We start from the raw sequence: 13,885 nt of genomic DNA, 5'->3' as shown, positions 1-13,885 counted from the left end.
TTGCCTGCTGGTGGCCAAGTGTTGGGCTTGCTGGCACTGCTTTGTTCACGTGTTCATGCCCATCTGTCTCACATCAGTGTTTTCATTCTGCATGGGAGCAATCCTTTACAGTCTGTTTCTCAGTGACTGCTGCCTGTGACCAGTCCACTGTCACCCTCTGCATTCGCACCATGTTTCCAGCACCATGTGTTGATACAGCAGCGTCTCCTCCGGTCTTTTTGGGTGTATTTATGGACTTCTGGTTCTTTCCCCAGGTAGCATCTCTCAGTTGCAGTGGTCTGTGGAGTGGTTTCTTCTTCCCTTGCAGAAACAAACACTTGCTATCTTTCTCAGCCAGCTCATTTTCTTTCTCTTGTGACCTGAGCCAGTGTTGGAAACTGGGTGCAGACAGTAAAAGTGCTTCTGAGTAGCTCTTTTGAATGCTTCCCAATGGGAATATTAATAGAACGGTGTCCTTTCATCAGTATGCAGCTGAACTGTTACTTGCCCAAGAGCTGCTAAAGTTATTGGGGTGAAGCATGGTATGACCTGTAAATTCAGAGGGATTTTACAAACCAAGCATTATCTGTCTGCAGCAGACCAGCATGAAGTATGGGCTCTGTTTTGGTCCCATTTAAGTCTTTAATGCATGGCTTAAGTCTAAAAAACAGGAGAAATGCTTGTTCTTTGTTGTAAAGCTGTATTCTACACAACGGTCAGAGAAATAATCATAATCTGCTGAAATTGGAAAGGCTGATATCTATCTGCCCATTATTTCTACAATGAAACCAAGAGTGGAGAGCAGAGAAAGAGGGCTCGGAGTGCTTGCAGGCAGGCCATTTGTGAGAAGGATGTGTGTGTTTGTGTGACAGCATGCATCTATGGCAGGGCGAGTGGTGATAATGGTCTCTGCAGGCAAATCTGAGCCAAAAAGCTATAAAGCACGAAACACTTGCTGTGGTTAGAATCACATATGTGTGTGTGATTTCATTAAAAAGGAATAAGGATTTGAAGGCAAAAGAGGATCTGGAAAGACTGTGGAACACCCCTTTGGGAGAGTATTTTGAAAATGACTGGGGCTAAAAAACTGGAAAGTTTCAAAATGGATGGGAAAATTAATCATGGCAATAGTGACAGCCCAGCTAGTGCAAGCCTTTCCACACAGGCAAGTTGCTCTGCATATGGCTAGCAGAGATGATGGGGTGATTTAAATTCCTTTTACCAATCACCCGTGTCTGCCCAGCTGTAGGATGAAATCAGAGCCACTGGCCTCAAAACCATACCAAATGGAATGGCTGCTTCCAAGCTCATCACCTGTTAGCAGGAGGGGAAGGTGGGACTTTCCCAATTGAATAAGAGCCTGGGCTGCACCTGGAGTAGTCTTAACTTACCTAATCATAGAATCATAGAATTGCAATAGATTGGAAAAGACCTTAAAGATCATCAGGTCCAACTGCAACTTAACCATACAACCCTGTTTTCTTCTCTGTCCTCCTTCCTTCTTCTTCTAAGGTTGAAAAAAATGAGGACGGGGACCAAAAGATTGAGCAAGATGGCATCAAACCAGAAGATAAAGCTCATAAGGCAGCCACCAAAATCCAGGCCAGCTTCCGTGGACACATAACAAGGAAAAAGCTCAAGGGAGAGAAGAAGGCAGATGCCCCCGCATCCGAGTCTGAGGCCGCCGACAAGAAGGACGAAGGCCCTGCTGGTGGAGCTGCTGAGAACAAAGAGAGTGAGGCTTCCGCTGCCACAGAGGCCAGCGCCGCCGACAGTGCCCAGGTGGATGAGGGCAGCAAAGACAGCAGCGCTCCAGCAGAGGAGAAAAAAGGGGATGGAGCCGCTGACACAGGCTCAGAGCAGCCAGCCCCACAGGCTGCCACTCCTGCCGCCTCCTCAGAGGAAAAACCCGCTGCCGCTGCCGAGACGGAAAGTGCCACTAAAGCTTCCACTGATAACTCGCCATCCTTGAAGGCTGACGAAGCCCAAGACAAAGAGGAGCCTAAACAAGCCGACGTGCCTGCTGCTGACACCACTGCCACCACCACCCCTGCCGCAGAGGATGCTACTGCCAAGGCAACAGCGCAACCCCAAATGGAGACAGTGGAGAGCAGCCAAACCGAAGAGAAGACAGGTGAGTGAGCGCCTCGGTAGGGAGTGGGCCTCTCCAGAAATGGGTATCTGCCATGTTCTCCTGCAAATGCCTCTGAGACCCCTGACCTAGCCTTGCTGGTGGGATGGTGAAGAAGGAGCAGAATCTTTTTTCCATCTGCCTAAGAATGGCTGAGATATTGGTACAACCTCATCCTATTATCAGCATCATTAATAGTTTTAATTCACACAAGTAGTACTTCTAGTCTCTTTGCTTGGAGTAGCCTGCTACAGCCATGCATATCAATTGCATGAAGCTTTCAGACATATCTCAGCTAGGTTATACCCACATGATAATAGGATTAGGTAGGAAAGGGAAGATTAAAGGCCCTGGCAGCTCAGTGAATGAGGACTAGAGAGAGCTAAATGCAAACAGTCGGTCCAGGAGGTGTTTTCCAGTTCTTTTTCCTAACCAAGCTGCAGGTCTGTTTAACTGGTTCCCCTGGGAAGAAGTAAAAAGTTTGGAGAGGCAAAAGTGAGCATTTTTTACAGTAGCATATTGTTTGCAAACCATAACGAAGAGCTGTTACTGAATTACGATACTGAGATAGGTAGAAAACACATCAAATACCTCTTCTTTACCTTCTAAAAATTATTGAAGAAAAACAAATAAAAGAAACAGTACAACAGAGGCAGGCACCACATGAAACTTGATCAAAAGGTGGTGCAAAGCATAACTGGCCTCCACATTCATGAGATACTCAGTTGTAAAATGCACTCTGGGATCAATAGCTTGTTGAGGAAAAAATGTAGTGTATCACCTTGATTTTCGTAAACAGCCTTATGTAAATAGATAGAGAGCTTCTCCATCCAGACTTGCACTCATTGATGTTTTTTCCTCATTTCATTTGTGTGAATGACTTCTCTTCCAAAATGAGAATTCCAATTCTACATTTAGGCTTCCAAGCTTCATAGTTAACTCAGGGCCTCGGGTGACTGCACCCACTCAGCACAGTGGAAAGATAAGGAAGTACTTATCCAAAAGAACAGATAAGTACTCAGAGAAGAGCTTGTGCAAAAATAATTCTGAATTAATGTGCGGAACTGCTTTGAGGAGTGTGACTCTAAGCTGAAAGTACACAACAGCAAAGGGATGCTTGTTTTACCTCCTTTTATTTAAGCATTTCTAGAGATAAACCTTGAATTTGCATTCACCATGTTGTCTCTTTGTGGTCTCTGTCCCTTCTGTCTTTTGCTTTATATGATGACAATATGAGTGGCAAAATAAATGGTATATGATTTGAGAAATCTAATTTGGTATGTTGCATGCTGCACTTGCATTGTATTTACACATGAGCAAAGGTATAAACATCACTGGTAAAAACAGAATAGAGTAAATCAGTGTTTTGGAGTCCTGTGTACACAGAATAATGAGTGCAAATTAACTCTTGGTTAAGATTTGGAGTGCCTTATTCTTAAACAAGAATTTATTCTGCTTTGAATTAACATCCTATTTTTGTTCAGTATAATATTCTGTAATGGATAGAGATAGGCAATTAATAGCATTAAGATATTTCACTTGCTTAATTTTACCTGTTTTCAATGATCAGTAATCAAATAATGTTTTTTTTTTCTAGTCAGTATTCTGAGTCATTTGCAGACATCTTCCCCATGGTCTTGTTGCTCTTAACATCATTTGGAATGGAAACATTACAATTTAATACACATTTGCACATGATACTGCTGCTTATGTAAATAACTAGCCAACAGAGTAAGTTATGAAATCTACAATCAAATATGTATTTAAAAATGAGCTTTTGGTGATTATTTGATTGTTCAAGGCCAGTATGTGCATCTATCTAGACTCACTTAATATGCATGCAGTAATACTCAAGCTTATAAATGTTTGCTGAAAGCAAACATGGAAGGTGTGTGGCCATGGTTAAACTGATATTCTCTTTAAAATGTTAATGAATATAGATTTTTTTTTTCTTTTCTAAATTCCTATTAAAGGATGGTATCAGCCTTCTAGTCACAAAGTCAAACAGCTGTGTATATGCCCCCAGAGCAATGCAAGAAGGGAATGAAAAAAACCCACCAGATTAAATAGGCCTTCTTGTCTGTCTCTTTGAGGGTGCTGGGTTGTGTTCTGCAATATGCTCTATAGCACAATGTTCAGAATAGTGAGAAGCAGCTCTCTCTTCAAAGCATCTTCCACAGAAGAGCATCAGAACAGTATCAAAGATCCCACAGACAGAAAATATTTCCTGTTAGGATGTCTAAATTCTCTTTTGTTTATATTCATTCTATTATTCCCTCTCATCTCTTTAAACCTCTCCGTTTCCCTCTCTTGGTACTTACACCTTTCATAGTCTTCACCACGCGTACTGTGTCTTGATCTTTCTCCCAGTCTTCACCCAGTAAACAAATCATTCACTGGTTGTTGCTGGCATGGCTGAACTAGTTGATTGTTTTTGAAAGAGGGAGGGCTACCAAACATCTGCCACTCCGATACTCCGCCAGCCTGGGGACAGACCCTGTTTCAGCTTCATCAGTTCCCTTCTCCCAGAAGTTGTCCCCTTGGCTTTCAAAGGTCATCTCTGTGATCGAAGACTGGCACAGTAGTAGAATGCAGTGTCAGGCTGCCAAAAATAAATCAAATTGGCTCCTCGCCAGTGTCATTGGTTGGCTGGTTGCCATAGCATGTTTGGCTGCTACTACCGTGAGGCGTGCCGACCACGCTACTTTTGTGCAGTCATGTTCATCTGCCTTGAATTTTACTACAGGCTGTAGATACAGGCTATATTGTGTCATCTGTGGGTATGTTCCATGGGCAAACACAAGAAACAGTCAAGGAGATTTTTTTTGTCTTCATTAGAAGGCAGAACAAAGAGAGGAAAAGGTTAATTAATGGATGAAGAGAACGGCATGATTTTTAAATGCTTAATATTTAATGTTTCTGGAGTGGGAGGGAGGCTGGGTGATTCTTCATACAATCCTCTAATTCCCCTGACAGACCTCAACCCTCTTTGTTATTCAGTTCCTCATACTCGACCTGTATCTATTGATAGTGGCTTAGGAAATTACTTCAACCAACTGTCCTCCATCTAGTATTAGTTGTTTTCATATCGCAGGCAGTTTCTAAGCAATCCTCAGTGAATCATCTCTGAGAAAAGTAGATAGATTCCAGTCTGAGGAAACCATGAAATGAGTCAGTGGGCTTTGTTCAGTGGCTATGGAGGCTGATGTAAGAAAGACATCTTTCTGTTCTCTTTATGACTGGTGGATGACTTGCATGTCAGAAGCTGTTCTCTTATTTGAGCTTCTTTGCCAAGGCTTGTTTATGTTGACTTTCTTGTTATGATCCAACTTTTGCCCCTTTGGTGTTGGAATTATGCTTAGAGAGATTGCTTTAAATGACAATCTACTCAACGGGTCAAAATTCAAAAGTGACTGGAAGGAATTTATACCTTACATACGGATGGAGAGGTGAGACATTAAATCTAAGTTGCACTAACTTAGATGTGGAGAGTGTTCATCAGACTCATTGGAAAGAATCCACATTAACACAGCTTTGAAGCGAGATCAGCATCCAGCAACAGCAAATTATAGAAGAAGGGATACTGCGAACCTTATGAGAAGAGGTGAATGTCACACAATGTTAGATTCTCTTTGTAATTCACCAGGTTTTCAAGGCTTGTCTCCAAACTTGGCTAGCCCTCACTTCAAAAGCACTCTCAAGTTGTCAGGTAAGGATACAACAAAGCCCAGAAATGTGAAAGAGTAAATTGTGCCTGAGGAAACAAATTGGTCTTCTTTTGTTGAGAAATGAAGAATGCTTTCTCCTGTTTGATGAAATAACTTTACAATGGAGGAGTTTCACAGCTGAAATGAAAAATCGGCCAGATGTCAATTGTCTTGCATGCATGCAAGCCCACAGTTTCCCCTGGGGTCCTGGAACAAGGAACACAGGGAGGCACCATCTTCACTTCTTTAGAGGCAGCAAGTCCCTATGGATCCTTTTTCACAGTTTATAGCTGAATAAGTTCTTTGTTTTTAGCTCAATCAGTGTATTGATTGAAGGACAATACTTGCTGCATCTAGAGAGCACTGGCTATATAAAGGTTTGGAAGGGAAGACTGTCCATTGTCACATAGGAGCTAGAGAGTACAGCCTGCGCTATGGAAGAAGATTGCAGTTGTATTACTGGAATTTTAGTCCCGGCTTGTGGGTAGCTGGCAGGAGACAGAACAACCTCACTGACATTCCTGTTTCACTGGAGCTTATCTCTGCTGCTACACCTGGCAGCTGAGGAAAGCAATGCAAATACAGTAGTCCTCCAGTGAGTGCCCCAGAGGGAACTACTCGAAGCAAGCGTACCAGCATTTTCCTGTCTGTAGTATCACTCAAGCAAAAAAGTAAGAATGTAAATGCTATTTAGGTTACCTGCAACATGCTCCAGGGTGACAAAGTATGTGCCTAGTCCTCAGCTGCTCTGAAAATTTTTATCTTTGCATTGTGTCTAGATGGATATGTGGATTGCATAACAGTTCTGTGAGGAGCAGAGTTTTCCAGACAATAGAAAACTTATACCTGTAATAGATGCAGATTTCCCCTTCTGTTGCAGAGTGAAATATTGCCTCTGGTCCCATGTATGTGTCACATTTGCCATTTTTAAATGGGACGCTGCTTGCCCAGTATACGTGTAGGCAGTGCTGATGGTAAAGCAAGACCTGACTGCTTTTAATGAAATTCTAGGTGGCACTGAGCTTATTTACTGATAACACCATGAGGAATGACTGTGGAAATTGCCTCCCAAGGAAAGCAGATTAATTTAGGTTTAGTCCAAGGAGGCCTCAGTTAGAACGAGTGGTTAACTGGTTAATTTTGTGAAGGGTGGAAATTAGAGGAAAGACAACACCTTTTAATGCTGAGAACCACAGGTGTTGCAGGATCAGATGAGCTACTCCTTACTGATTGTGGCATGCTGGATGGATTTCCTCTCCATGGGGAGGTTGTAAACAACAGTCTCACTGTGAGGTTTGCTGAGAGCATTATACTCTTACAGACCTCTATAGGAAAGTGTTCTTGCAAGCAGTACATGCAGATGGAGTTGAAGGCAACACATATTGTTGTAGTTGTATGTGCTTGTATTGTGTGGTGGTCTCTCACACTAACACGGGTCTCTACAGCCAGAGCCCATGGTTAAACTTTGCCTAGGTCATGCTTTCAATCACAGTCTCCTTGTTAGATTGTCTTCTGCAGTGACCTGCTACAAACCATCCTCAGAAAATGCTCCAAAATCCCCACATGGGAGGAAGCCTCTCTGCCATAAATTATAACTTATTTTTTAGCTTAGGAAGTTTCAAATAGCAGACTCTTGGACAGAGCAGACAGACAATGAAATTTAAATGGCAGCTGTTTGCTGTAGCTCCCAGCTGTGCTCTGCAGCACCACCAGTGTCATCTCTTTACACTGGGATCAAGTAGGCTGAAGTTTGCAGACAGATATAAGTTTGCAGAGTATCAGCTGGGATTTACAGCTCCGAGGAGCGTCACTCTAGATGTAGCTGTACTGACTCAGTGGTATAGATGACTGCAGAAAGAAATGGGACTGGGAAGGTTCAGCCGGTCAGAGGGATCAGATTAGTTAAACATTCCTTGAGTGCTGCATAATAGGTGCATTAATACTGGATTACCAAGTGGCAGTTCAGTGATCGCTTCCCATCTCTGCAGCAGCCCCATGGAGTCTAGCAGGGTGAAGCTGTAGGATAACTGCAGAGGGACATAAGGGCTGCCTAGACAAGTTGGACCTAACATTCATTTTCTGTACTTCTCTAGCTGTGGCCAGCACCAAATGCTGCTGTAGGCAGATGTGGCATAAACTGCCTGTGTACAGATAGGATCCATTCCTGTCCTCTGCCACTTAGAATTTGATTTAACAGCTAAAGCATGATGTATAATCTCTTTCAATACTAATTGTAACTAGGGCTTTATGTGGCATTTATATATAAATACACAATATCTGATTAACTAAGTATCAACAGCTTTCCCAACTCCAAACAACTGTACCATGTCTGGAAAGATTACCAACGAATTGGACATCATTGCCTGAAATATCTTTCTTTACTTGTGTTCATCACAGAGAGAACAAAAGCTTCTGATAGCCCTACATTATTCTGTTGTTTATGGTATACAGTGTATTCTATATGCATATGCACAGATGGCACAGTACTACAGACCATGCTATTTCACTCTTTCCTGACAAAAACACAAACCATGTTTTCAATTGTTTTTTGTATGAAAGAATTCCCAGGCTTTGTTGTTTTCTGTGATCTCTTCTTAAATATACAAATATTCTTTGTGAAACAGGGTGACAAACACTATATCATTAGTCCAGAAAAGGCTGTACTTGTTATGTATTTCCGGAAAGGCAGTATTTTTACTGTGTTACTCTTCATTCCAGCTCTTCTACACACTAACATCTTTGTTTTTTGAATACAGCCACTCAGTGATCATGGGTGACAACAATGACACGCAGGTCCATTTTACACTTGAAAGATGTCCTTTTTGTAAAAGCACAGCACAAATATATCCAGCCACATAGTTATCTGTGAGTCTGGGCAGTGGCAGAGAGAACCAAAGAAATGGAAATAGAGGCCTGCGAGTCAGTGGTTGACATGAAGACAGCTACTAGAGTTGGCTTTGCGGGTAGGTTCCACCTTCTGTTCTGAACTTCCAGTAGACCATCAGAAACCCCAGTTCATGCAAGTTCAGTTTGAGCACATCTCTAAGCAGAGTGTATTTCTCAAGGCTACATCAATGCTGCAGGCAGACATAAAGGAGAACTTACTTCCTCATTCCCTCAGCTTTCCTCTCTGTCGGCACTGAACGTTTTTCAGGCAGAAAATAGAGGAGATGGTTAATGATAATGTATTGGAAAAAATTAAGTAATAGAGAGTGCTGCTAGTTTTTTTTTTTTCTGAAGGGGAATTTGATTTTGCAGGCTAGTAGAACTGTGGTTTTCTTCCCAACTAGAGGATCTCTTTGCATAACCTGTATAAAGAACCCTGGCTTTGTCATCTCCAGCCATGAATATGTGGAAATGCTGCTTCCTCCTTTCTGTGGCCTTTGTAATGTAACTGTCAGCATGCAACACTGGCCAAGGGCTTAAAATCTTGGCTGATGTCCTGACAGCCTGGTGCCCATGCAGGTCACTGGCCCTTTGCTGGGCTGCAGAGTATTCAGGGAAAGAACTAAAGACCTGGACAAGGACAAGGGATGCAAAGGAAAATGTTATTATCCTAATGATAGGAACAGTGAGACTCAAGGCTTCATGTAAATAAGCCTTAGATAGGGGTCATAAGGTCCCAATTAGCCAGTGTTCAAATGACCACACACTTTCCAGCTGTACCTTCAGGCAATAGCAAATGAGTCTTCTTTTCATTACGAAAGAAAACAGACACTATTCAATCTCTTCATTTTCTTCCGGCAAGACACAGTTATTGGGAATGCTATTAATAATGACTGGACGTTACCTGTAACCTACAGGGCTTAATGAAGAAGAATATTTCTCTAGCGTTTGGAAGAGCATCCCAATCCCTGTGTTAAAGTTGTGCAGTGCTGCAGAACCATAACTGACAATGCATTTCATGTACAGAGAAAGGGATGGGAGGGCAGGAGTGAGAGCAGTGGCCAGTGTGCAGTAGCATTCCCCAGTGCTGCTGACTTTGGCAGAACTGTCTGAGCAGCTGTGAAAAAATGTTTAAAAGACCTTATTAGATAACTGATGGAAGAGATGGAAAACAGGATAAAAGTCATTAGAACTGAGGTGGTGCAAAGTACTTTTAGAATGGCCTTTGTGGTTCTGAAGGGATTTGAGCACCTGTTGATTTGGAAATATTGCAAACCTCTAAGAAGGAGGAGGAAAGTTTGAATGCAGGCTTGTGTGGATGAAGTCCATAACTGCTTAGTATTTAGAATTTTAATACTTTATCCCCATATTCAGTCTGGCTTTGGGCATAAAACATATTCTAGCCCTGACAATCCATGTTGCCTATCCCAAAATTTCTCTTCAAGCTCCTGTTCTTCCTCCCTCCTTGCCTCCATCCTTTACAGCCTGTTTGGAAGCAACGCTCACCAATGGCAGCTGCAGCTAAAGGGCTGAAATATAAACCTCGAACCTGCCAGTTCTTTGTTTGGAGACCTAACAGCATGGCCAAATAAAGGGACTAAACTTCACCTCCTGTCCGTAACACAGCCTCTCCTAACACACCTACAGCCCAGCAGCAAGACACTGGGGAGAAACATACAGCACTTGCACTTTACAGCGCCAGTGCTGTGAGTGAATGGCTAGATTTGGTCTCAAGAGATACTAACCCAGTACTGTTCACTACACTCAATAAAGACACACAGAATGAGAAATAAAATGTTTCTTTCTGCCTCAGGCTAGAAACCTTCACGACTGAAACCAAATGACTGAGAAAGATGGATGAAGTCACTGATTTCTACCTGAGGGAACAAGGAGAAAATTCCAGTCATTCCTGAATGATGTAGCATAGTTCTAGTCCTCATTTCTTGCAAAACAAGTACACATGTTTCTGACAAACAGAGGACTTGAGCCTTACTGCAGTTCAGACTGTCTGCACACAGAGCTTTTGAGTCCTGCCAGGCTCTAATTTTATCTGTGAAACTTGTTTTCATTAAAGATCCCTTTAATTTCAACATCTTCTTCAATAACATAGATGATGGCATCAAGTGCACCTTCAGCAGGTTTGCAGATGACACCAAGCTGGGCAGTGCAGTCAACACAGTAGGGACCTCAACAGGCTGGAGAAGTGGGCACCTCTGCTGTGAAGAAAGGTTGAGGGAGCTGGACTTGTTCAGCCTGGAGAAGAGAAAGCTCCAGGGAAACCTCACTGCGGTCTTCCAAAATTTGGAGGGAGTGTATAAACAGGAGGAGGGACTGCTGTTTATAAGGATGGATAGTGATAGGACAAGGAGGAATGGTTTTAAACTGAGATGGGAGGTTTAGGTTAGATATGAGGAGGACGTTTTTCACTCAGAAGGTGATGATGCACTGGAACAGGTTGCCCAAGGAGGCTGTGGATGCCCCATCCCTGGAGGCATTCAAGGCCAGGCTGGATGTGGCTCTGGGCAGCCTGGTCTGGTGTTTGGTGACCCTGCACATAGCAGGGGGTTGGAACTGGATGATCATTGTGGTCCTTTTTAACCCAGGCTAACCTATGATTCTATGAATTTGTCAAAATGAAACATAACATACCGGAATCAGGAACTGTGGGATTTCTGGATAAAAGTAGTAAGAGAAACCTTTGTCTGCCTTTATAATAACCGAGTGAAGATCAGGTACTCCCTGAAGTGACAGAAGACATTGTGTGTCTGTGCTCACATTAGGAAAATGAAATGCAGTAAGCTTAGCAAGGAAGACATTGGGCTGTTGGCTGTGCTGGATGTTTCCCTTGATGCCTCTTGCTGTGGTTGTTCCATTTCATATGAATTATTTATTATTTATTGGGACCAAGATGTGGAGCTTGATCTCCCCCCTTCCAGATGAATGTCCTCACTACCAGACTACAGAATCAATCTTCTTCTCTGGCCTAATGAATATTTAATGATTTATGGAAGTGGAACAGCTCCGGTAGGAGAGGAAGAGTGAGAGAGACATGTTCATCCACATGGATATCCCACAACACCACTCTGTGACCAGCATGCAGGACCTGAGCCAAGAACCTTTGCAGGGAAAAGCATCAGCCAAAGGACCAAGGGAGACAACATGAGCACAAAGCAGTGGGGTGCCATTTTCTCTGCTTCAGTGCAATTTCTGAGTGGCTGAGGCCTGGTCAAGTTTATGCCTCAGATAAGAGTACATGAACCATACAAACAAGCTTCAACTTTGCCAGTAACAACCAAGGTGAACCTGCTGCTCCACCATTCTGGGTGATGTAACCTGGCTGTGCCCATGCAAGGTGTCATATGTAGCATTTGCAGCCACACTGCTCAAAGAGACCAAAATTCATTACTTTCCTAATTGAACTGTTACTGTGAAAAGCCAATTAAACTGAAATGGCTATCATGGGGCAGCCACTTTGATGCACTTGGTGCAGGGCTCACATTGGAGGACAGAAAGTCCTTCCTGTGAGAGGGGCTCTCCCTCTCCTTTGTGGGAAAAGATTGCTTTGCTGTGTTTTTTGTTGTTGTTGTTTTTGCATTTGTTTTTTTCTTTAAAGCTGCCATATTTAGACTAAAACTGGAATTAGTGATGCTAGCTGCTGCCCCTTTCACAGCAAGAGATTTCTTAGGGCAGAAGAGGCAAATATGCTGCCTTTCCTTCTGCTGTAAGATAAGCTGGTTTCTTTCACATCACAACCCTAAGACATTGTCATAGGCACCCAAGGGAAGAGGTCCCCAACTATGGGAGGATCAGGCCTTTGCAGGGTTAGATTGATTGGGATCCTACAGGTCAGCATATGGGAAATATTAACATTTTTGATGCAAAGAGCTCATGTTGGTGACGTTGCAAGTGCTGGGGGCAGTTATCAACAAAATGGCCGTGGAAGGCCTGACAACAAGTATTTAATTCATTTTAGCATCAAATCTGCAGAGCCTTGAAACAAAGTAATGATCTCAAAATGAAATTTCCCTTTTGCTTCAGCAGAAAATTGGAGGATGGCAAAGGGAAGAAAAAGAGACATTTTATTTCCTCTCCTAGATTGTAATTCCCTGCCTTCAGCTAGATCGATATCATTTCTGCTGGAGATGGAGGCTGCCTCTGGTTTCCATGGCAATCTGAGTTGTTGGAGGCTTGCAGGCTCCATGAATCCCCAATTTATCAGCCTTCCAGGATTTAATAATGGAGACTAGCAGTCAGACAGCTTATGAATGGCACATGTCTTTTGGGCTGGGGGAAGGGAGGCGGGAGCGTGGCTTGTAGTAAAAGGCTGCAGCAATTTGTTTTCCTGTCAGTGACAGCTGAAAGGGGAGGAGAACAAGGGGAGGAGCAGCACATTAATTCTGGATGCACCAAAGGAATTTCTAGACCTTTTTGCTGCAATTACAGAACATTTCCTCTTCTGGCCTCTTTTCCCTTGCCAATATTACCAGAGCAGGGGAGGAGAGCAACCTCAAAGCCTGTCCCATGTGACAAGGTGGGTGGGAGCTGAAGACTGAGACCCAAAGGCTCCAGCACTGCATGTTTTCTTCCTCTCCCAAACCCTCTTTATTTCAGGATCAGCAGTGCATGAATGCCAGCAGGCTGCCAGTGTTTTGGGTTCTTTTTTTCCCCCCACTGATCCTACCACAATTGCCAGGCTGATCAGCAGAGCTGTCACTCTCTGTGCATCTGCCAGGACTCTCCAAATGTGCACCTCCATCTCCAAAGTGCTGTAAGCTTCATTCCCTGAATTAATTATTTTTTCTGGGATTGTCCTGGTTGTACAGGAATCACTAGCAATCACTTCAGTCAGGCTACTTAGGGCTCACTTGCCCATGATCAGCTCTGAGTATTTCCATTCCCTCTTATCTTTCGTCTGATTTCTCCTCTATGATCTCACAGGGCAACAACAGTAGAGAGGCTAAAGAATAAATGGATGCATCTTGTGAAGACCTTGGTACTCTTTCCCTTCCCACTCCCTGTTTCCGAACCATTCTCCAGCATTTTATCCAACTTAGGAGGAAAAGATGGGTGACACAAAAGAGTACTCATGTATGATTAGATGGGGACATCTTGCTTTTCAATGCATATGCTGAGAGCAGCTGCCAAGTGTTACATTCCACAGCTGGAAGCCAGTAAAAACCTC

At 43.2% G+C, this 13,885-nt stretch overlaps 1 protein-coding gene across 2 annotated transcripts in view; it reads left to right on the top strand.

The window, feature by feature from the left end:
- Window positions 1-13,885, top strand: part of GAP43 (growth associated protein 43) — a 54,074-nt gene that overhangs the window by 27,265 nt on the left and 12,924 nt on the right. For both annotated transcript variants that reach the window (XM_015875976.2, XM_015875967.2), the window contains one exon: window positions 1,492-2,113. In XM_015875976.2, the coding sequence (XP_015731462.1) occupies window positions 1,492-2,113 (622 nt within the window). The remainder of the gene's footprint in view (window positions 1-1,491; window positions 2,114-13,885) is intronic.

The sequence above is a fragment of the Coturnix japonica genome, chromosome 1, assembly GCF_001577835.2.
Source record: "Coturnix japonica isolate 7356 chromosome 1, Coturnix japonica 2.1, whole genome shotgun sequence".
Lineage (NCBI taxonomy): Eukaryota > Metazoa > Chordata > Aves > Galliformes > Phasianidae > Coturnix > Coturnix japonica.
Note: the sequence above shows the minus strand (reverse complement) of the source record. Positions and strands in the feature narration are given on the sequence as shown.